The sequence below is a fragment of the Naegleria fowleri genome, assembly GCF_008403515.1.
Source record: "Naegleria fowleri strain ATCC 30894 chromosome Unknown tig60, whole genome shotgun sequence".
Taxonomy (NCBI): Eukaryota; Heterolobosea; class Eutetramitea; order Acrasida; family Naegleriidae; genus Naegleria; species Naegleria fowleri.
This window is the reverse complement of record NW_025407992.1, coordinates 433,903-458,124: the sequence shown is the minus strand read 5'-3', so window position 1 is coordinate 458,124 and position 24,222 is coordinate 433,903. Positions and strand designations below refer to the sequence as shown.

The 24,222-nt window shown below is 37.4% G+C and overlaps 7 protein-coding genes across 7 annotated transcripts; 6 read left to right on the top strand and 1 right to left on the bottom strand.

The window, feature by feature from the left end:
* Window positions 1–5: 5 nt before the first annotated feature.
* Window positions 6–7,166, top strand: FDP41_008298 (uncharacterized protein; the record flags this gene model as incomplete). The annotated part of the gene is made up of 1 exon (XM_044712136.1): window positions 6–7,166. One exon carries the CDS (start codon window positions 6–8, stop codon window positions 7,164–7,166), a length of 7,161 nt encoding a protein of 2,386 aa, XP_044558307.1.
* Window positions 7,167–9,453: 2,287 nt separating this feature from the next.
* FDP41_008297 (uncharacterized protein) lies at window positions 9,454–12,759 on the top strand (the record flags this gene model as incomplete). The annotated part of the gene is made up of 2 exons (XM_044712135.1): window positions 9,454–9,556; window positions 9,824–12,759. The coding sequence occupies 2 exons, from the start codon at window positions 9,454–9,456 to the stop codon at window positions 12,757–12,759; spliced, it is 3,039 nt and encodes a 1,012-aa protein (XP_044558306.1).
* Window positions 12,760–12,831: 72 nt separating this feature from the next.
* Window positions 12,832–14,529, top strand: FDP41_008296 (uncharacterized protein; the record flags this gene model as incomplete). Its single annotated transcript, XM_044712134.1, has 1 exon — window positions 12,832–14,529. The coding sequence occupies one exon, from the start codon at window positions 12,832–12,834 to the stop codon at window positions 14,527–14,529; it is 1,698 nt and encodes a 565-aa protein (XP_044558305.1).
* Window positions 14,530–15,717: 1,188 nt separating this feature from the next.
* Window positions 15,718–16,986, top strand: FDP41_008295 (uncharacterized protein; the record flags this gene model as incomplete). The annotated part of the gene is made up of 1 exon (XM_044712133.1): window positions 15,718–16,986. One exon carries the CDS (start codon window positions 15,718–15,720, stop codon window positions 16,984–16,986), a length of 1,269 nt encoding a protein of 422 aa, XP_044558304.1.
* A 247-nt stretch (window positions 16,987–17,233) lies between these two features.
* Window positions 17,234–19,612, bottom strand: FDP41_008294 (uncharacterized protein; the record flags this gene model as incomplete). The annotated part of the gene is made up of 1 exon (XM_044712132.1): window positions 17,234–19,612. The coding sequence occupies one exon, from the start codon at window positions 19,610–19,612 to the stop codon at window positions 17,234–17,236; it is 2,379 nt and encodes a 792-aa protein (XP_044558303.1).
* A 1,007-nt stretch (window positions 19,613–20,619) lies between these two features.
* FDP41_008293 (uncharacterized protein) lies at window positions 20,620–22,432 on the top strand (the record flags this gene model as incomplete). The annotated part of the gene is made up of 2 exons (XM_044712131.1): window positions 20,620–22,333; window positions 22,419–22,432. 2 exons carry the CDS (start codon window positions 20,620–20,622, stop codon window positions 22,430–22,432), a joined length of 1,728 nt encoding a protein of 575 aa, XP_044558302.1.
* A 330-nt stretch (window positions 22,433–22,762) lies between these two features.
* On the top strand, window positions 22,763–24,205 carry FDP41_008292 (uncharacterized protein; the record flags this gene model as incomplete). Its single annotated transcript, XM_044712130.1, has 1 exon — window positions 22,763–24,205. One exon carries the CDS (start codon window positions 22,763–22,765, stop codon window positions 24,203–24,205), a length of 1,443 nt encoding a protein of 480 aa, XP_044558301.1.
* Window positions 24,206–24,222: the final 17 nt, after the last annotated feature.

Below are 24,222 nucleotides of genomic sequence, written 5' to 3'. Positions count from 1 at the left end.
AAAAAATGCCTCCAAAAAAGATGGAAAAAACCGTTACGGCATCTTCAACAACAACCACATCAAACAGCACCACAAGAAAGAAGCAAACCTCCTCCAACAACGATACAAATTCGGGCACTGCTCGAGCTGGTACTAATGGGAAAAATCAACAACAAAAAAGGCCCTTGGAAGATGAGTATTTGGACAATGACGATAACATTATTGATGATGATGAAGAAATTGTTATCGGAGAGCAATCGCTTTTATCAGTGGGGAGTAGTAGCGCGATAGGCAAAAATTCCGTGAACAAGAAATCATCATCAACAACAAAAAACAACAACAGCTATGATATGCATGAAAAATTAGAACCATCCCAAAAGAAAACTAAACCCAATGAATCATGCAGTACAAGCTCCAATGTGAATATTTCAAAAACCAACAAGGAGTTACAGAGCTCAGAAATGGACACTATGAGTGGCGATCAACAAGGATGCTCAGAAAAAACAACTGCTGTTGCAAACTTGAATGCATATAAAATTGTGGATGCTCACACAGGAAAGAAAAAGACGATAGGACCAAAACACAAAATAACCTCTCTCAATCAGCTGAAACATGCTATTTGTGAAGTATTCAAACTAAAATCAGTGAATGATATCGAGTCTATTCGTAACTTGGATGATAAAAACATAACGGATGCTGATTTACAAATTGCATCATCTTTGGATGGAAAATCCAACAAGAACGATCTCAATGATAGCACTGTGGTAGTCATTGACGACACGAACCAAAACAGCTATTCCACTAAAAATTTACCACCTACTTCAACGCATGGATATTTCATACTAACCTTGAAATCCAATACCACCTCTGAAAACTCCTCTAAGGTTAAAGCTAATTTACAATTAACTGTAGATATTGTACCTCATGTAAATATTCTCATTCATGGTGGAGACGAATATGATTTTATAACCGCTTTAGCAGAAGTTATTGACAACTCCATTCAAAATACTGTACTAAATAAGAATGACAGAATTATAGACATTCGTTTTGAAAAACCATCACATAATAATGAATTTAAAAGCAAGCTGCACATTTGGGACAACGGTAGAGGAATGAATTTCAAAACGCTTGTCAATTGGGCAACTTTGGGTATAACAGACGCTCCAGTCGATGATGCTCAGATGTCTGCAAAGACAAAGTCTGAGGTTCCAAGAAGGCGTGTTTTTGACAAATTTATAACTTCTGATTTTAGTAGGTATGGAGTGGGTTCAAAGAAGGCAATTTTTAATCTTGGCGATCAAGTGACTCTAGTTTCTAAACCAAAAGATTCTCGTTTTGTTTATGAAGTCACCTTGTCACGACAAAAATTAGAGGAAGATTTTGGCTCTGGAAAAGATAAACAATGGAAAGCGGACTGCATCTCACGTCCACCCTCTGACACTGAAAAACAATGGGAAAGCTTTACGCACTTCACCATTTCTGATATTAAGAAGGTCTATGTAGATCGTTATGATGCAAGTCTTATTAAGAAAAGGCTAGGCCACATTTACCACTATTATATTTATGGAACAGATGGAAATAAGGAGGGTCGAGACATTATCGAAGACGACGATGAATTTTCTGATACTCAAGACGAGCTTGAAGAGGACAGTGTACCTGCCAGCGATGAAGATGAACCTACAAAAACATCCAAATCTTCTTCCCAACAAAGTAGCACATCGTCCTCTCAGAAGAGGTCAACAAAGAAGGCTCTCAGTGATGAAGAAGATTTTATCGATTTCCGTAAACCAAAAAATGTAATTATTAAGGTTGACGGAGTTCCCATTTCTTCTGAAGATAAGGATTTGGAATCTCTGTATCTACAGGAAGGAAAGGCTCCATTCTCGTTTGAGATAAAATTGAGCGTGAAAAATAGTGACAGCGTAGGCACAGGACTGGAGCTGAGTATGCCAACTCAAAGCTCAGGAATTTCCATTGTCAATAGCACTGTGAGAGGAATTATTTATTACTATCCATTTAAACAAGGCCGTGAAACGTTGCCAATACCAGAGGAACTGTATTTGGAAGGTGGCAAGTATGTCCCTACAGATCAAGAAGTTCCCCTCAGCGAAAGAAATCCAGGATTTGAATGTTTTTGGAATGGAAGATTATTGGCCAATGAGAAAATCAAGAATTTACCATGGATGGAAAAGGAGCGAAGTAATCGTGACATTCCTGACAATTGTTATCGACGAGTGAAGGGAATGCTATTTTTTGATTATGCTTTTGAAGTTTCTGCAAACAAAATGTATCTTTGCAAACAGACGCCTCTATGTCAGGCGTTATTGAATTATACAGACAGGACTTTGATGCAACGATATCGCAAATGGATAAAAGAGTGCCACAAAAAACTCGATGAAGAAATCATTTTTGATGAGTGTGATCTTGAAAGAACTCAGAAAGAAGGAAAGGGACTAAAAACATTCTACAAAAGAATCAAACATGGACAAACCTCATACAACGTTGGAGATTACGTAGTCATGAAAACTAGACCTAAAATTATTGGCACACTTGTTGACATGTTTAGAGATTTGACCTCTGAAGAATATACTGTGACCGCAGTGGTTAAGGAATGGACTCCTGAAAGTCAAAACGATGATACAAGCAAGATTTCTGGGCAATGCTTTCCAATATCCAAAATTCAGAGCGTCTTAACCAAACAAGAATTCAAATCAGAAATTAGCAAGATGAAAAACAAATTACCAAGTTATATTGACGTTGTTGACACGCCGAGTGTGAGTGCAAGAGAGAGACGTCCACCTCCTGATCCAGTCACAGCGGGCTATGTACTGAAATACATCTCAGCGAGCATTATGACAGGTGATCACAAAGTCGTTACCGCTCAAGTATATCCTATAACGCTGACAATCCGATATGAGGGAGAAAATGAGAAAGAGCAAAAGTTTGAAGCCTCTATCACTTCCACAAAGGCTTTCAAAAAAGGTATCCATTGTTTTAAGCCATACAAACTCAAGCCAGAGTTCAATATAGCTGGTACATATCTACTTGAATTATCTTCGACAGAAGATAGTGGAATCAAATCCAAAGTTGTGAAATTAGATGTGGTTCCTGCTGGGCCAACCGATCTCAAAATTTGCAGTGAAATACCACAAGTTTCAAAGCTGTTCTCTACTCTAAAAGTAGACAAGAATTTGACAGAAGATGCTGTGGTGTTTTTCTTGAAGAAGGAGATTTCACCCATTGTAATTGAACAACTGGATCCTTATGGAAACTTTGTTCCTTTCACCACATCTGGAAACCTTTTGAACGAACAGCTTAAAATCACCACAAGTGACGATTCTATTGTGCTGTCGTCCTATAATGTGTCGTTTACTAATGATAAGAGGCTGCAAATCAGTAATTTGTGTATCACCAATGCGCACATTGGAAACGCAAAATTTTTAAACACCAAATTGCTTATTTCGTTTGGAATTTTGAGCGTGTTGGAGCTGAAAATATTTGTATTGGCTGGAGAAGTTTTCTCAATTGAATTATCAGAGGACTCAAAAGCGATCTTGAAGAATAATTCTGTGAAAAAAACATTGCCAGAAATTGAAGCCAGATTGCTCGATGAAATGGGCAATTGTGTTTTTCTAAAACCAGAATATGATGAAGATGAAGAGGTTAGTGAGCTTTCTCCACTTCTAAAGGGAGATGCTCTTAAAGAAGACGTTCGAGGTGTCTTAAATGTTGAGACAGGATATTTTGTGTTTAAAGGAGCAACAGTGCATTCTGACACCAATAGTTCACAAAGAAAAGAAACAGAAATCATGTTGTGCTGCAACAAAATTTTCATCACCATTCCTCTCACGATTGAGGCTATTTCAACAATCAAGCCATCCACTTTCAGTTTAATTCCTCCTGATACTGATAAGCATATGGTTAAGGATCGTCAACCATTGAAAGCAAATGTTCAAGCCATTGTTGGATCAGAATTGGTGGGATGGAAACTTGAACTCGGTAATGAAATGTACGAAAGAATGGTTTTTGATGGTTATGCCCGCACATCATGGAGTAATGCTAACCTATTGCCTATTGAAAGTGGTATTTGTCTCCTTCCAACGTTGGTGGTGCCCCAATCGGCAAAAACCACCAAATATACAATTGATATTCTCAGCAAGTCTTCCCAAAACGAAGATTTAATGCAAGATGAAGATGGTGACCATGATATCAACCCTGAATTCATCATTGCAAATTTTACAATTCATTTAAGAAGTGTCAATGGCGCTCCCTGTATTTTTAAAATTCATAGGAAGAAGCAAGTGTTAGAAACAGTCAAATGTGAACAACCGTTCTCAATCAAGTGCTCAATTATGGATGCGTATGGAAACACTCTCGATCCTCATGAGGATAAGGAAATATATCCAGAGCTAGAACACATCGATGCTGATATTGAAATTGTTTCACAATTGCATGGCGAATCTGAAAAAATCGAAATTGCCTCACCTGAAAAGATGAAAAAAATCACAACGACACATGGCTATTTGAAATTTTGCAATATTTCTCTAATTGGACCAACTGGTGAATTCCACTTTAAAGTTGTTGATCGAAGCGGAAAGATAAAGGAAGACAAGATTGAACATGTCATGCTCGAGCCTGGTCCTCCTCATTCATTACGAATCAATGAGACCATTGGAGAAGTTATTTTTGATGTTGAAAACCTTGGCTTAACACCTACATTTTTTGTGACCAGCCACGATATCTTTGGTAACAAAATTTTGTCTCATGGAACTTACGAAATTGAGCCTCCAGAAACTGGTATTGATATTGTTCAATATGAAGGAGAGATCAATCAGTCAATGTCCCTTAAAGTCGATGAGGGGCGTGCATATATGCCTCAATTCTGGATTAATGGAGTAGAAGGTCATCATAGTTTTTCGATCCAATGCCCAAATACAAAAATAGAAAGCGCATATTTCAAGCTTAATGTTAAAAAAGGATCCCATCCCACTTCTTTAAAGATTCTTAACAAGGTCAGCCAACTGAAAGCTGGAGATTTTATGGATCCCTTTGAGGTAGTGGTACTTGGAGAAAATGGACAACCAGTCAAGGCTCCCGCACAGTTGCATTTAAATGTTACAGATCCTCAGGGAAGTGATAAGAGACATTTTGTTTCTAACACGTCGAAGAATGACTTGTCTTATACATTTGCAAGTAGCGAAAGAGTATTCATCAAAGCAGGAGTGTATCGCTTCAAAATTGCCTTAGACCTTTCAAGTTTACCCAGTATTATTCCCCTAGGATTACCCAACTCCCTAACCGAGTTATTTGATTTAGTGGTGACACCCGATGAGCCAGCAGCGTTAGAGATTGAGAATGATACGTTCCAACTCCCAGTTGTCACAAATTGTGCAGAAGATATCGACAAAAGATCATTTTGGGAAGAATTATCTCTTAAAGTGGTAGACAAACATTCCAACACGGTCATTGCTGACGACAAGATCAAAAAAGTTACCATTTCAGTTGAGAGAAGTGAAGAGAGTATGGATAGCGAGCTACCCGAGTTGGAAGGACAACTCGAGGCCAAATTCGAGAATGGTAGAGCCAAATTTTCTAGATTGAGTATTAAGGAAGGTTCTGGAGAAACTGGATTCTTTAAACTCGTGTTCACAGCAAAACATCTTCCTCCCAAGGAGCTTGACTTTGCTTTCACTGATAATTCCAAAGTACAAGAAGAAGAAAAGGAACTACAACAGAAACGACTAACTTTACTTTCCGAATTAGACTATCTGAAACAAGAAATTAAGAAGGCTCAAGAAAACCATCAAGAAAATGAGTACAAGCTCAGTAATTATAGAAGTGCTCAACACGAGCTGTTGAAAGCCATCAAAGAATTTGAGTTGACTTTTGAAAACGATGTTCCCAATTTGGAGAATACAGAAAAAATGTTGACCCTTCTCAAAAAGAAGATTGAAATCAAAGCTCAAAACAATAGAAAGACACGAGAATGCAATGTTGGTCTCTCCGAAAATAAGGCCCTGCAAAAAATCAAACAACTTCAAAAAGAATCAGATAGTGGTATTGTTGGAATTCTCGGGGAATTGGGCTATATCGACAATGAAAAACAAAATGACACCATTTCGCGAATGATTGCCGATAAGATGCAATGCATTGTCGTTCAAGATCAAGCAAGTATGGACAAGGTTCGAAAAGCTCTCGAACCCTTCCCCAACAAATTACCAATTCTTCCTCTAGATAACATTTTTAAATGTCCCAAAGGTCTCGATAATTACGGTAAACTGAGATTGGATCCTATTGGTGATAATGTGGATGGCTTTGTTGGATATGCTGTTAATTTAATTGAACTCGATTCGAGAAAGGACATGCTTCGACATGCATTTTGGAATATTCTTGGTCAAACTCTTGTTTTTGAGAGTTTTGAAAAGGGATTGCAGTTCAGAAAGAAACGACTGGAAACAAATACCAATACTCCAATTATTATTTGTTTGGATGGTGAACGTATTGAATCAACAGGAATTGTGTACGGAGGTGCAAAATCAAATGCTCCTCCTGTATTTAGATTTGGCCAAACACCAATTTCTGAAAATCCTGAAATCAAGCTTCTCCTAGAAAAGAAGAAGAAAGTTGAAGAATTTAAAAAGTTATTGAAAGAAACAATTTCTTTCGAGAAGGGAGAGTACAAACAATCAGAACAGGCACGAGACGAAATCATTTCAAAACATCAACCTGAACTTGAGCACATTGAAGAGGAACTTGCAGCCGTTGAGGAAGGGTTGAGAAATATAAGGCAAGGTCTCGTCTTGTCAAAAAAGAAGAAGGCTTCAGGTTACCAAAACACGACTACAAAAAACAATGCACAACAAAAGAAGGGAGGTGCTGGCTCAAAATCAACGTCCAATGCAGAAACACCGAACAAGAAAAAGCACCATTCAACACCTCCTTCTGAACCCTCTTCACCCATTCTCTTCTCGCAGTCACAACGTTCTATGATGCAAGAACAAGGTGAAATGGACGACGATATTATTGAGGAGTATCCAGAGAGTGACCGAGATGAAATTGAAGAGTTTCCATCGGATCAAGAAGACTCAAGTCCTCGCAAACAACATAAATCAAAAAAGAGTGGAAAAGCCAAAAAGGTCACTCGAGAATCTTCATCGAGCTCTCAAAAAAAGAAGAAGAAGGATTGAGGAATTTTGGAAATGGAGATATTGAGTTTTCATGTTATATTCAAAACCCAAATTTCATTTTGAAAAGTAATATCATTAATGGTCCCATTCTCATTCCAATCGAACACCAACGTCCTGCTCTCATCATTGCTTCTTTTAGAAATATTTTTCCGATAGCTCAATAGGAATAGGTTCAGTAACCACGTTGTCTCGACCGTTTTCTCTTGTCGCAATTTTGAAAGTTGAAAGTAATGAATTGTGATACACATAAATTTCGCATGATCACTTTCAGGAAATTCATAAGGATGCCAATCATGGGGAATTGTTGTCCAGTGCAGCACTATTGTTTGTTTCTTGTGAATCTTTGAATTGTTCGTCATTGTCTCAATATTGAGAGAACAATCCTTCGCTTGTTGTATGTGGTGACTCAAAGTGACATCACTTCTGTTTTCATGAACAGAAACGTTGGCACAATGTTCAACATGTATCAAATGCTCGTCATTAATTGATAAAGAATCTCATTGGCACCTTTTGGGCGTTCTTTGGAGAAATGATTTGGTTTTGTGTTGTTCCCAACCCAAGACCAACGATCCATAATCTTAATCACCTCCTTCAAACAAGCAACAAAGTCAATGTTACCATTCGGCAAGAGAGGAAGCTGCGCTAGGGGCATAAAGGTAGGTTTGTCAATTTTATGTTCAAAAATAAATCTTTGAATGAATGGCGAAGCATAGTCCAACGATAATTCCTTCTTTCTTAAAATGTTGCCCTTAATAAGTTTGCTAATTATGGCCACGTCAGGTTTCTAGGTGACATTTCGATACCAATTCAATAAACCTGATGCAATTTCCTTGTCTTGAAGAACATTTGTGATTGTTTGAAAGGTTTGGTATTTTGAAATATATTCCCAGATATCGTCACTCATATTAGCAGAATACCATTCGATGTCAGTAACTTCATGCTTCTTTCCACAAATCATTTCATAGAACAGTGTTAGCATGACAGTTTGTCCTTGTGCGCCTAAAGTAACGTTGTACATATGAATTCTCACTGCGGTCGATATTTGCTTGTTATATTGTTTTTCAAATCGGTTCCAAAATAAATTGGCTTCATTTCTTGTGAAAATATTCTCCAACGACCTTACTCATAACGTTGAATGGAGGATTTCCAAAAGTCTTAAGAAAATAATTACAAACCAATTAGTAATAAACAAGCATGAATGAAGAGTGGTAACGTTTTTAGATTCCTTCATGCCTGCCAAGAGCCCAACAAGATCTTTCTGTTAAATACGTCCAATTCGGCAAGTGCATCAATGTTATCCATAATCAGTGTTGCGTTCTGGCCTTTGAAAGGTCCTTGTACGAAAAAACAAATCGATTAAAAGACGTTCTTTAAAATTGGTTCCCAATTGCAAGTTAATAAGTTGTAACAAAACCTCAAAGAAGTTTGCTTCTTGTCCTTTGGAGAGAGCTAATCTATAACCAGAGACAACACTTCACATATCAATAAAAATAGGACGATATCCAGGTGTTTTGAGCTTGGGAATGAATGAATTTTTGACAAGCTAGGTTTTTCCTGATTGATTTGGTGCTGTTTGGACACAAAATTCTCCCCTTTCAATTCTCAGCATTAACTTTTCGTTCAGAAATTTGGTCTGTTCAATATAAATATGCCTATCAAAATCGACCGTCCCATAGATACACAACGATTTTAAAGGGTTCCCCTTCTCAGATTTCTCCCCTCTGAAGATCAAAACATTCATTTGGATACTCTTCCGTACAGGTGTTTGGTTTGGATTTCTTTCTCAAACTCTCTGTTCTGCTATTTAATGTTGGGAAAGAAGGAGAAAAAAGATTTTGAAAATTGGTTGAGAAGGTTCTCTTGTTTGGCTCACTGGAACCAACATTATTGCTAACCAACGAGGCTTTAATCATGATCGGGGAAATGAATATAAACGGACGAGCATGATGAATCATGTCATTATTGAAGCAATAATTGGAGAATAAGGAAATAAACGGATTGGCAAAACGGTGAGGCTTACGAGTCTCCTCATGATTGATTTCACCAAGTTCGTTAGGTCTATTTTTTTGGCCAAGTTACTACCTGAACATTTTGAAAGTTTCTCAGAGAGATTCTGCGACAATCAAGTGTGTAAAAATTGAAAGATGTTAACTAAAGCTCATTGAGGGATGATTAATTACCTTCTCTGATTCAAAATTTCATGCTTGGTGAGAAAAAATTGTTCTTTGGTTAACAACCTCAGTTTAAGGCAACCATTCAAAAAATTCTCGTCTTCACTCGAAAAAAAATGAGCGCCACGAATGGATCCCGTCTTGGACATCAAAGAAGTCATTCCTTTGCGGGTGGTTCTTCTTCCGCACCGATCGGTGTTGTGGATGAATTTGCTTTTGGTAAGTAGTAGCATCAAATACACATTGAGTGATGATGATCATAATGATGATTAATATTCCGTTGATGATCATGGTCGTCTGAAATATTTTTAAATCCTCGTCGTGATGAAACTCCTTTATCGGAATTGGATTTCATTCATTTCATCATCATTATATTATATTGGTATTAATATTTATTCATGTTGGTTGAATTGTATCATCATCGTCTCATTCTTACACATGAATTGCATAATCATGATACAAAAATCCGTACCCTCTCTTTCACAGAAAACTACAAGAGAAAGATTAAAGAACAAGAAATGGAAATTAGTAATTTGCAAAAAGAACTTCATAATTATAGAATGAAGGAAAGTGATCTTGCATTTAGCCTAGCAATGGAACAATTTCTGTTAAAGAAAAAAGACTCCACGAGTAGTGTTTCCACTGGTAGCAGTTTCTCGGAGGCTAGTGCTTCATCATCTTCGTTGAATCAAGCCGAATTGGAAGAATACAAGAACAAGTGTCATGTCTTGGAACAAGAAAACACTGTGTTGAAATCCGATATGGAGCATCTCAAAAGAAAAGCACAAGAACATGTGGAATCAGCTCAAAGGGCTCACGAACAGCAAACATCACAACTTCAAGCCACCGTGCAATCTCTTTCGGAAAGTGTTAAAAATATGCAAGAGGAACATCAAAGACTGGAACATGAAGCATCTCAACTTCGTCAACAATTGAAAGATCAATCTCAATTCATTAACGAACTGAAAGAGAAACATAGCAACGAGATTGGATCTTTGAAAAGAGAAGCTCAACGAGTACACGATGATTTATCGAAACAAGTAGAAAATTACAAAAACATGGTCAATAATGAGACGAAATCTTTGAATGAACAAACGTCTGAAATTGAGTCACTCAAAAACGAAATTCAAAAGGCACATGAAACGCACTCGCAAGAGGCTCAAAATTTGAAGAATACCATCACAGAGCTTACTTTGGAGTGTGAAAAACTGCAAAAAATACTCTCTGAAAAGGAACAATCTGCACAACAAACCAAGAGTGAGGAAGAACATGTATTGCGAGGGAGAATCCAAGAGCTTGAAAAATTGCTCTCGGAAAAGGAGTCCCAACTCTCAGAGAAGTCCCACAAATATCAACAAGCTGCTTCTCATTTGCAGTTAGAGTTAGAGAGCAAAAATCAACAAATTGAAACTTTGAATCAAGAGCTCGGCAAACGCTCCACGGAGCAAGAGTCTGTAGTATCTGGCATGAAGGAAGAAATCAGCAAGCTGAATCATGCTGTAAGTGACCTTCAACAGCAATTGAGAGACAAATCTACGGAGGTTGAACACCTTCAATCAGCCCAATCCAATCTAAGAAACCAAATTTCCATCAAGGATTCTCTTACAGATCAGTTAGCACAACAAAAAACAGAGATGGAACAAAGAGTGAAACAACTCCAAGAAACAATTGACTCTCTCAACCAACAACTTTCGAACGCCATAAATAATGAAAAACATTTGTCAGAAATCCACGAGTTGCAAACTCAACTCCAACAACAAGATGAGCTTGTTGTTAAATTAACTCGAGAAATTAGCCAGCACACTGCCTCCATTCAATCTCTCGAGCATCAACTGGTTGAAAAGACGAGTGCACTCGAACTTGTGCACCAAGAAAAGGCAACTTTACAGTCATCCATCACTGAAATTCAAGGAACTGTAGAATCATTGACATCAAGTTTCAACAATTTACAAAAGCAGTACAATGTACTTTCTGAAGAGAATACAAACCTGCAGAATACTCTCAAAAAACAGAAAGAATGCAATGACTCTGAAATACAACAATTAAAGTCATCATTCGAGAGAGAAGCACTAGAGAAGGAGAAGGAACACAACACACAAATGAAACAATTGCAACAATTACTCTCGAAAACTGAATCTGATCTCAAGACAGCCACACAACGATTCGTTGAAGAAAAAGAAAAGTTGATTAAGGAGCATGAAATCTATCTCAAGCGTCACATGGATGAATTGGAACTCAAGTTAAAATCACAAATTCATAATGTAGAGATACTGACAAAAGAAAAGGAAACACTCTCAAGAGAAGTGAAAGAAACCAATGAACAATTGAAAAAGCTCTCTTCAGAAACAACAGCATTGAAAGAAAAGAATCAACAACTAGAACTTACTTTGGACAAAAGTAACCAGGAGTTGGAACAGTCTAAGAAACTTTTCAAGGATCAATCAAAGGAATTGGAATTTGCTCAACAAAATCTCTCCAGTATTGAATCAAAATACAAAGAGCTAGAACAGTCTTTCCAAAAAACTCAAAAAGAACTCGAAACCATAATGGAACAAATGAAACAGGATAAAGCCACACACGAGAAGGAAATTGAAACTCTCAACAATACGATCAAACAACTCGAGAAGGAAAAAGAAGCAAACATTCGTAAAATTGAAACTCTGAGGACTTGTTACGCCATCATGCAAGACGATTCCACTCACTCCCAAGAATCTAATGACCTCACGCCAGCCACAGCAAAAACCAAGAAAGGTATTAAGCGAGATGTTTCTGAGAGTCCATCCAATGAATCGTCATCAGCGGCCTCAACCGCCTCCAACATGGACCCACCAAAGAAAAAGGTCAAAAACGATGAATCTTCTCCCAAGAAGGAACCAAAGAAGTCTGTGATCATCTTTTCTGGATTCAGTGACAAGATCAAAAGGTGGACCATGGAACAAAAGACAAAACTTGAAAAAGTTGTTAAAGATTTAGGAGGAATTATTGCCGATGATGTCAAAGAAGAGACGACACATGTGGTGGCACCTCCAGGAGTGAGAACCATTAAGGTTCTTCAAGCTGCTGTCACTGGAAAATATGTCATGTCACCTGAATGGTTGATCGAATGTGAAAGAGAAAACAAATTTGTTGCTGAGGATAGTAAACCTAAATTGGGCAAACTTGGATACAAAGGCCCTTTCAAGAGAAAGAGGATTGCTTTTACCTCGGCTTTTGCAGACGAATGTCAAAAGCCCAAGTACCTTCCACAGAAACGAATGGAAAATGCAAAACTTTTAATAACTTCTGGGCAAGGTGAAATTGTGGATGACATTGACAAGGCAGATATTATTCTTGTGGCTACTTCTGAAACCATTGGAAACACTTCTTGCTGTGTGTCTTGGGAAGGTTTTTTAGATATGATCTTTCCAAAGGAGGACAATTAAACGATATTGAACGAATGCTGTTGTATTAAATTTAAATTAATTTTGTTAAAAAATTGTCGTGTAGCCGAAACGATGAGCCATTCTGCTGACGATGATTTGCAGAAAATCATTCAAGTGGATAACAGCGCTGTATCAAACAATGTTGTCAGTGGTCATTCTCATCCTTCTCCCGAGAATACCAAAATTTTAATTGATTCTAACAATCAGGACAAAATTGACAATCATTTACAATTATTGGATTCAATAATAGTCAGTCATGACAACAACAACCAAATTCCAAATCAACCAGCACCAACTCAATCCGAAATGGAAACGAAAAAACGATTGGAATTTATTCAAAGAAACAAACGTAATCACTATTCCATGCTCGGAAAACAATTAATGGAACGTTTAGTGGATGAGAATGAATTTCTCTACCAAATCATGAATGTGTTGAAAATCTCACAAGAAATGAAACAACTCTCCAATAATTGGAAGAATTCTTATCATTCGCTCATGAACCAAGAATTTAATTGGAATTTCAATGATCTAAATAATTCGAATCATTTGAACAATAATAATACCAATAACATGAATAATAATATTACTGACATCAACACCAATAACAACAATAATAATACCAATGACATAAATAACAATCATACTTTTGAAAATTTGTTCGAAACTACCACTATGGACACACCACAACACTCCAAAGAACCTTTTTTAAACATTTACATTGGAATTTCAAAATTGGATTATCCATGTAAGAAAATTCTCACTCAAACATTATTTAGAAATAATCTTATTGGAGTGAATCATCCATTCATCATCATTGGATGTTTCAAAATCGAATGGAATGATTCCTCACTTGTCAAAATCAAGTACGACCTATTTAAGGCGCGGAATGCCATGATGGTTTACAAATTTCATGTCATTCGTGGAACACTTCAAGTGCAACAAGCGTTGAAAACGATCGCAAGAGTGTGTACGTTTTGGAATGCCTACAAGAAATTTTCTCAATTATGTTGTAATTGTCATCATTTCATTTGTTATTTATTGAGAGAGTTGAATATAGAATCTCCATTCGACAGGAACGTGAATGATGAACATCATTTCAATTCTGATAATTCTGATATTCAAACAGAGGAGAAAGAGGAGCAACAGAAAATCCCTATCAAACACTCCTCCCTCTTGTACATGCTTTCAAAATTGAGATTGGCCCAAGAAGAACGATACATTTTATGGAACAAGTGCTCAGAATTGGAGAAATCTCAAGACAAACCCAACAAGTATCTTCAACATGATTTGATGGAATGTCCAGATCTATGGTTGCATCATGGAATTCAATGGAATGAAAAGGAGTTTATTGTGAATGGAGGTGAGAAACAACTTGTTGCCTTTCGTCACTTTTTGATTGAACATTTTCAGCAACAAGTTGAACAACGACAAGTGAAAGAAACGAATCATGATGCAATGAATCATTTTAAAGATGAGAGAAAGCAATCATCATCATCACCAAGAATGAACAATTCATTCCAAAAGATGTATCAGGAAGCATTCACATGTATTGATAGTTATTTGAATGGATATCGATTGAGAAATCAAACAGTTCGAATGTTGGATTATTCACAATTATCACCACTACTGGTAAATTCAATTAACATTGGAACATGGCCATTCTCATCATCATCCTCCATTCACAATCTAGAATTGGAATATCCTTTATTGAATGCCTATTGGGAGTCCTCAATGTTTGAAGTGGAAAACGAGTTGAATGAGATACCATGAAACTTGAATCTATCCTTTGTAAAGCTTTACAGAACTAGGATTTTTGAAGTTGACTTCAAATCTTAAGAAACACCTCTGAGAGTATGCTGTGATACTCGTTGGAAAACTTTTAGAATTATTATGGAGTGGTGTTTCTTAATTTTACAAAGAAATCATACTGATTCATAGTGGTGATTGATTCTCAGAAAAATCTGCAAAATGAGCAGCAAGATCTCTATGATTTGAATAGATGAATAATTAGAAGTAATGAGAAACAAAAGGAAATGTCAACTGTTATTGAAGCTTTTTTTGTCCAAGAACGAAGAACAGATAGGTTGACATATAATTCACATGCGTGTGAGTCGGATGGATTTGACTTGTTTCCAAATACATGCATGGAACAGAGTACTCTTGTAATAGTCTCATTCCTTAACCATTAAGCATTTATAAATCATTGAGGATTCATTCTTCATTGACTTCAAAAAAAACACCAAAGTGTTGATGATTTTAAACGTGTGAAACCGTTTCGTATGGTGGTGGTGATTGATGACGGCCCTCTTGATTTTGCTGGTGATTACAACAACTCATCAAAAAAAAATCATCTTTCTCTGAGTGCATTACCTTCATTTTTTACAGGTACGTTTTTTTTGCTTTTTTTCAAGCCTTTTTGTTCTTATCGTGTGTGTGGATGGATGGATGGACGGGATCCCGTCATGAAATCTAATGTTGTTGTTCTTGTTGTGTGTTTTCTTGATGAATATATGCCTACAATAATATTGAATGAAAAACGATCGTCTTGATGGACCTTGCTGTGTTTACAAATCCTGATGGTATTTTTTGATGATGATGATGATCTCGGCCTCTGCCGGATTAATGATAATCACAACAATATAATGTTTGCTGGATGATCATGTGTTTGTTTGTGGGAAACACACTCTGGTGTATCCACCACCTCTATTAATCTTGGTATTGACTCTTTGGGAAAACAACCATCCACGTCATCATCATCATTACCTCATCAATCCAACACACTCTCTCATTGAATTCAATGATTACCATTATGTTACCATATCACTATTATTTATCATTGTCTCTGTTGTTATTGTTATCATCATCATCATTGCTATCATTCTCAACCATCATATCGTCACTACCGACAACACCACCATTATTGTCAAATCAACAATAACTCTCACTCAGACCACCACAATGAGCTACTCAAACGACGTGATTGCCAGACAAAACCCAGTCCTCGTCATTGACAATGGTACTGGTTTTACCAAGATGGGCTATGCAGGTAATAGTGAGCCAAACTACATCATCCCAACCTGTATTTCACACAATCCAAAATCTCTTGATAAAGGTCTGGAGGATTTGGACTTTTACATTGGATACGAAGCACAAGAAAAGCAAGGAGGAAACTATGACTTGGTTTATCCAATGAGACACGGTTTGATCGAAGATTGGAGCAAGATGGAAATGTTGTGGGAACAATGCTTCTTCAACTATTTGAAGTGTGAGCCTGAGGATCACTACTTGATGTTAACAGAACCTCCTCTCAATCCTCCAGAAAACCGTGAATATACTGCTGAAATCATGTTCGAAACATTCAACGTGTCCGGATTGTACATTGCCGTTCAAGCTGTTTTGGCTTTGTGTGCATCATGGACATCTTCCAAGTCAAAGAAGCTTGGTTTGGGTGGTACTTTGTCTGGTACTGTCATTGACTCTGGTGATGGTGTTACTCACGTCATTCCTGTTGTAGATGGTTATGTCATTGGTTCTAGTATTAAGCACATTCCATTGGCCGGTAGAGATGTCACCGAGTTCTTGATGCGTTTCATCATGGACCGTGAAAAGAACATTCCTTCCGAAGACATCAAGTTGGCTGTTCAAAAGATCAAGGAACAACATTGTTACGTATGCTCTGATTTGGCAAAGGAGTTTAACAAGTTTGACACAAACCCAGCTGAAAACATTCTCAAATATTCACAAGAAAATAAGAAGTATGGTAAATGGGAAATTGATGTTGCCTATGAGAGATTCTTGGCTCCTGAAGTCTTCTTCAATCCAGAAATTTTCTCTGCTGACTTCAGTACACCTCTCCCTGATGTTGTTGACCACTGCATTCAATCTTCACCAATTGATGCTCGTAGAGTGTTGTACAGGAATATTGTCCTTTCCGGTGGTTCTACCATGTTTGAACATTTTGACAGACGTTTGCAACGTGACTTGAAGAAGAAATTGGATGATCGTTATGAAAAGGCTGTCTCAATGACCTCATCTGGTAAAGAGAAACCAAAGCCATTAGAATGTAACGTTATTGCTCACTCACACCAACGTTTTGCTGTTTGGTTTGGTGGTTCCATGTTGGGTACTATGGCTGAATTTAAGAGAGTTTGTTACACAAAGGCTCAATACGATGAGATGGGTCCATCCATTGCTCGTAGATCTCAAGTCTTCCAAAGCTTTGAATAAGCTACACGTTTTTGAATTGATCATTTTCACTTGATTTATTTTGTACAAGAATTCATCCCTTCTTTTTAATAATTTATTGAAATTCATTCACATAAAATTGTTCGTCAACAACGACAATCATTTTGTAATTAACAACAAACGTGCATGTTGTTTAATGGTGTTCCAAGTTGACAATGTTTGGAAATGTGCTCTTTCCAAGATGATGAAGGTATATGTTGTTCCAAATGTGAGTGTCATCAAAAAACAATTAGTGCTTGTTATTGCTGGATGATACTGAAATAATATTAATATCGCTCAATGACAGGATTTTGTTGTTGTGGATGGTGTCCAGCAGTAAGGCACACTCACAGAAACGCCCATGACTTATTGAGGCTGCGGAATCAGTGCTCTTCATACAGCAGTTGCACTCACTGGTCACCACATGCTGTCTGAGGCACTTGAAAAAATGTACCAATCTTGGATTGCTCGTGAAGGCATTCAAGAAGGAGCAATAACTATTGCAACTGGAAAGAATTTGAAAATGTGAAAAAGAGTCATGATGAGCAACAGCCCTAGTTCTATCTTTTCTCTTCTTTTTCGAAATTGGTTCTTCCAATTCCATTCGATTCATCATACGATTGGTGCTCTCTTCATCATCCTCACTGCTGCTGCTATTAATGTCGTGATCTTCACTGGTGGTCGACCTCATCATGAGACTCATTCTCCTCTTCAGGTGATTATCGTCCTTGTGACACTGCACTCGATTCACATTAAATTTCACAGGAATCAATTGACATCGAACCTGTGAACCACTTCCCAATTGACCTTCCTCATTACTTCCACACGAATACGACTCTCCATTCTCACCATGAAACCACGTATGAAATGCTCCACAACTCACCGCCTTCACTTTCATTCCCTTCTCCACAAAAAATAATAATAATTGAGGTTCATGAATATATTGATGATAGTGATTGAGAGAAGATGCTGAAAATGTTTCTGATGAATTTTCTAATCTTGAGGGCAGGACCGGAGAGGAACTTAATGAATGAGAAACTTTCAATAAACATTCAGTGCTCGCCACAGAATTGTAATGAATTCCTGTTTGTCCCTTATAATTCGATCCACAAGCGTAGACATTTCCATTCGATGCTAAAAAAACAGAATGTTTTTCACCACAACTGATCGATTCGATTCGAATGTGTCTCTCTTCGAAATAGGTCAATTTTTGAAAATGTAAAAGAGAGGAAACATAAGAATTGTTGCAGGATGGTCCTAATCCAAGTTGACCTTCATAGTTTCTTCCTGAAACATAAATGTGATGATGTGAAGTGAGAATAATGGTGTGAAAACCTCCTACTGCCAATTTTACAATTTTTTCTCCACAATCATTGTTCGTTCTAAATGCGTTGTCATGATGGTTGTGATGAGTGGCATTTAGTAATTCTCGAAAATTCACCACTTGTGGAACGAAAATGGAAGCATTCGATGGACTCGTGTCACTATTACTGGAGGAATTTGGATTAGAATTTAACATTAATTGTCCATACGTATTATCTCCAAAAACAATCATTTCCAAACCATTTTCTTGCACAAGAATGGTAAATCGTTGTCCACAACCAATCATGGAAAATTTCAAATGATGATTTGTGCGTACGGCAGAATGTGTAAGATTCTTTCTCAAATGGTGAGGATGATCATCTTCAGGATGGTTTCTTTCAAAGAGATGTGAGAAATCAACTTTGGTCAATTGTTTCACTCGCAATGAAAATATACTTGTTTCTCCTCGTAAGGTTTTCATTCCTTTCACTCCACATTGTCCATGTGAATTCGATCCAAGTGAAAAAACATTTCCACACAAGGTAACTAAAATTGTATGTTCTCTTCCACAAGCAATGTGTGAAATGGTGGAATGTCGAAGTAAGGGATGTTTGGAAATTTCACAAAAAGTTCGTTTTTTGGAAAGTAGGTGATTGGGAGTTGAAGATTCGGAAGAAGAAGAAGGATCGTTCAATTCCGAGTCATCTCGTGCTTGATCGAAAGCAGATGTAATAGTAGTGGCTGTTGATGATAAGGTAGTACTACCTCTTTCAAAAGTATCTGTATGAGTGTCATCGGTGGTTTGTAATAAGGTGGCATTTGACACATCTCCAATTTTGGAATTTTCAAAGAGTGCTCTTGAAGGCATCAAATTTGCATCATATCCAATTTCTTTTTCTTCTTCTTCGAGTATTGCAAAATCTTGTTCCGAAAAATCCGAACAAGGAGCTCCCAAAATAAAAACTCGATGAAAATTTGTTTTGATCACTGTGTGAAAACTTCCACCACAAACTGTCTCAATAAATTCTCCATAAAATAATTGAATTCGATCCTGTCGATCTTGAGTCGCCAATGAGAGCAATGATGACACTTGTTGTCCATTTCTTGTCGTGTTGTGATCTTCACTCAATGAGTGATTCAATTCAAAAGAATCTGAATGAGAAGAGTGTGAAAACGGTTCGAAACAAACTTTTCGAAACGAGAAATGGTCCTGTCGGAATTGAGAAGTTGAGGCTGTATTGTGAAAGGTTCTTGGAGAGTAGTCATCAATTTGATGATAATTATTGAATCCACATGCAAACCATTGGTGATTGAGAAGATTTTCCATTTTTGGTAGTTGTATGTGAAATTCTCGAGTTTGTTGTTGGTTTTTGGAGAGGGAATATTTACAATGAAGAAGAATTGAGTGAGTTATATTGTTGAGAATGATGAATCATGGAATGGATCAATTTGTAAAAACTGTGTGTGATTCTTCTACAATAAATAATTGAATCTAATTAGAATCTAATAAATTACTTGTGTAATCTTCTCAAATTGACTCACAACAACAATAAAATTACGAATTAGTAATGAATGTGATTCAATGTTCTCTTCAACAAAGATTCCGAAATGATTCAAAACACAATTCGAAGAGCGCGAGTCAATGAGGACGACGACGATGATGATGACAATATGGATTCCTTACGGGGAGTAAGTCTAGAGACTTTTTTCTCTCTTTTCAAATTGTTTCATCATCCAAATGATCCATCGACTAAATTCATCAATAACATGTTGTCGTCGTGGTCGTCGTCGACGTCTGCACAGTCTTCTCTGTGAAAATGTTTTTTCCAATTATTCACTTTGGATAATGCAAACGTCAATGATGATGAGGTCATTGACATTTTTTGACCTCTCGAGACAGCGCTGTCCACACACAAGTCGTCATTCGACTCTCTGATCACAACAGAAGAAGAAGAAGAATACTTCAACTCTCTTCGGTGATCTCTCGGAAATTGATTTTTCTTTTTTGTTCTCTTTGTGTTTAAAAAAACCTTTGATGAACAATATGGTTGTTGTGGCATCTTCTTCCGTACATTCCCATTCTCGGGTATGTAGCAGTGAAACATGTTTTTGATGATTCTTCCTGTCTGCTCTCTCTTTCCTTGATTCATCCATTCATTCCTCATCATCGGAATGGGACGACGAATTCCGAGAGCGAGAGAGAGAGTATCACAAATTTTGATTGAATCCACACAACAAATTGCGTTGAAAAAAATTTTGAGTTGAAAAAAAATATCAATCACCACCACCATCATAACAACAACAACAACGAGATTCTCTTCATTCTCGCACACCATGTTCAAGCCTCTCGCTTCCAAGAGAATTAATCATAGAGCCGTGATTCAATTGTTGTCCAATCAGAGCAGAAATGCCAGTAATGCAAAGGAGATTTACTACTCTGATAACGGACGAAGAAAATTGTTGGCCGGTGTTGAAAAGTTGTTCAAGGCTGTTGCTACCACATTGGGTCCAAAGGGTAGAAATGTCGTGTTGCAACAATCCTATGGTTCTCCAAAGATTACAAAGGACGGTGTTACTGTAGCCAAACATATTGAATTGGAAGATAATATGGAAAATCTCGGTGCTCAACTCATTAAAGATGTTGCCAGTAAGGCCAACGATGCTGCCGGAGATGGTACCACCACTGCAACTGTTTTAACTTATGCCATCTTCTCCGAAGGTTGTAAGGCTGCTGCTTCCGGAATGAATCCAATGGACTTGAAGAGAGGTATTGATTTGGCTGTGAGACGTGTCATTGAAAGTCTCAAACAACAAACAAAGGAAATCACTTCAAAGGAGGAAATTACTCAAGTTGCCACAATTTCAGCAAACGGTGATAGAGATATCGGTGAATTGATTGCCAATGCTATGGAAAAGGTCGGACAAGAAGGTGTCATTACTGTTGAAGATGGTCATACTTTGGATAACCAATTGGAAATTGTGGAAGGTATGAGATTTGATAGGGGATACATTTCACCATACTTTATGACTGAGACCAAGACTCAAACTTGTGTTTTGGAAAAGCCAGTCATTCTCGTCTACGATTCCAAGATTTCATCCATTGTCGATATCATCAAGCCATTGCAATATGCTCTCAACAACAAGAGACCATTGTTGATTATTGCTGAAGATGTTGAGGCTGAAGCTTTGAATACATTGATTTTGAACAGAATCAAGGCCGGTTCTCTCGTGTGTGCTGTCAAGGCTCCAGGTTTCGGAGATCACAGAAAGAACAATTTGCAAGATATTGCCGTCTTGACTGGTTCTGTCTTGGTCAGCAAGGATTTGGGAATGAAAATTGAGAATCCAGAAATTGAATGGTACGGTAGTGCCGAAAAGGTCACAGTCACAAAGGATGAAACTGTCATCATGAACGGTAATGGTAGCAAGGAGGCCATTGCTGAAAGATGTGACTCAATCCGTGAACAATTACAACGAGAAGATGTTTCCACCTTTGAAGCTGAAAAGCTCAGAGAACGATTGGGCAAGTTGTCAGGTGGTGTTGCCATTTTGAAGATTGGTGGTTCTTCCGATGTCGAAGTTGGTGAAAAGAAGGATCGTGTGACCGATGCTTTGAACGCCACTAAGGCTGCTGTCGCTGAAGGTATTGTTGCTGGAGGTGGTACTGCTTTGACTTTTGCTTCCAAGACCTTGGACTCATTGATTGCCGAATTGCCAAACGAAGATCAAAAGGTCGGCGTTAAGATTGTTCAAAATGCCATCCGTATGCCACTCAAGATGATTGCTCAAAACGCTGGTTTGGAGGGTGCCGTCATTTCTGAACATGTCATGAAGTTCAACGACCCAGCACAAGGTTATGATGCTGCCACCAACAGATATGTTAACATGTTTGAAGCTGGTATTATTGACCCAACTAAGGTTGTCAAGACTGCATTGGTTGATGCTGCTTCTGTTGCCTCATTGATGACTACTACTGAAGCCATGGTCGTTCTTGCTCCAAAGAAGGAAACTGAAGTTCCAATGGGTGGTATGGGCGGAATGGGTGGAGGTATGTTCTAAATTCATTGAGGCATCTCGTCTTTCCTCTTCTTACACATCTCTATCCAAACCTCTTCTCTCTAATCGTTTTATAGACTACGACTACTAAACACACATCCTCCCCTTTTTCTTGTCTTCCCAATATAAACGCGTTTATATTTTCAAAAATAATAAAATATTTAAAAACAATAACAATTTTGCTTTTACATAATTTGTATGTGTTGATATTTCAATCGAATTATTATTATACAACACTTGAATGACAATCAAAATTGTGTCACACACCACACTACACGCTGGGCTTATGCTGGGGTGTGCTGAGATCCTCTTGGATAATGAACACCAAACGCTTGTTGTGAACTTGCAGAAAACGTCATTTTGCATGAAACGTCACACAACTGAACTCGGAACCATTTCATCCCATTCCATTCACAAAAAAATGGGCAAAACCACTCCTCTCATTCAAGACACCTATGAATTCCAAGACATTTTTCATCATGTCTTTGGCTTTATGGAAACGGCAGAAATCTATCCACTACAACGTGTGTCTTCCTTCTTTTTTCGAATGATTGAAAAACTGAAACAATACTACATCCGACCTGTCTATGAAATTGGCATTGTTTCCCATCACAAAGATCAACTCGAAAGCTTTGTTCGTCAACAATTGGGTTGTTCATGCGGACTCGTGCCTACTCTCACTTTGGAAGAAATTGAAAAATTGAAAAAAGAAAAAATCAATGAAGCCTATTCAAACTATGGATATTATGGATACTATCCATCGCATGGTGATGCGAATCATTTCGACACATCTAATCTCAATGATGGAGAAACTCTGAAAAATGTGAATTTTTCTTCGAGTCAAATTCACGTATTTGAGAGAATTGAAAGACACATGATTTTTAAACAGGATCGATTTCGAGTGATTTTCTTTCCATTGTTGTGTGAAAAAAAGACAAGTGTTGCTGTGGATGATTTTAATCGATTGGAAGGATTCATCTTTTTAAAACCTGAGCGAATTGACTCTTTTGAATCCATGCCACAAGGTGCACAAATTACTTGTGTGGTGTTGGATGATCATTTCACATTCGAAAACAAAGAATTTGGAAAAAAGATGGATCACGAAACACCTTCTCGATCGTCTCAAGACACAGATCCATCTTTGATCATAATGCCTGTCAAAAAATATGGCTTTGTGAGCATGACCAAAAATGCAAGTCGAGAACAGATCAATAATTCCTTATTGGAATGTCTCATGTATATTATGAAAAATTCCAATCGATGTCTCAAGTTGGATCATTCGATGAGCAGTGACGAAACCAACCTGTTGCTGCACGAACAAACCAATGTCGAGAATAGATCGAACACCTCCTCGAACATTTCTTCTTCAACACCAAATGCCTCTCTAAAATTATTAGATTTAATTCATCACATTATTTCATGTAAAATGGGACATGAGGAATTTTCTCAACATTTCACACAATTATTTCAAAACAGATATTCACTATATAATTTATTAATGACCAAAGATATTCGTTACATGACCAAACGATTAAGCTTTTTTAATTTACCTTACCCTACTCAAGTGAAACTTTTAAAACGACTCTATCAGGCATTAATTGCAACTTCCAGTTCCTTCTCGAAAAACATAGGTCCTATTCAAGTTCGACACATTCAAAATGAATCTTTGGATTATATTTCAGTCACCATTTTACAAGATTATGTGTTTGAAGCCAATTCATATCGCCAGTACGATGAACGAGAGATGCGAACTCAAACAGTGAATATTCAATTTCACTTATTAACAGAAAAGGTCAATTTTGTGTATAAAGAGTATTCAGAAAGAGGGACTCTTTTTGGGAAGAAAAATTGTATTGTGTGTTGAAATCTGTGAATTGGTCA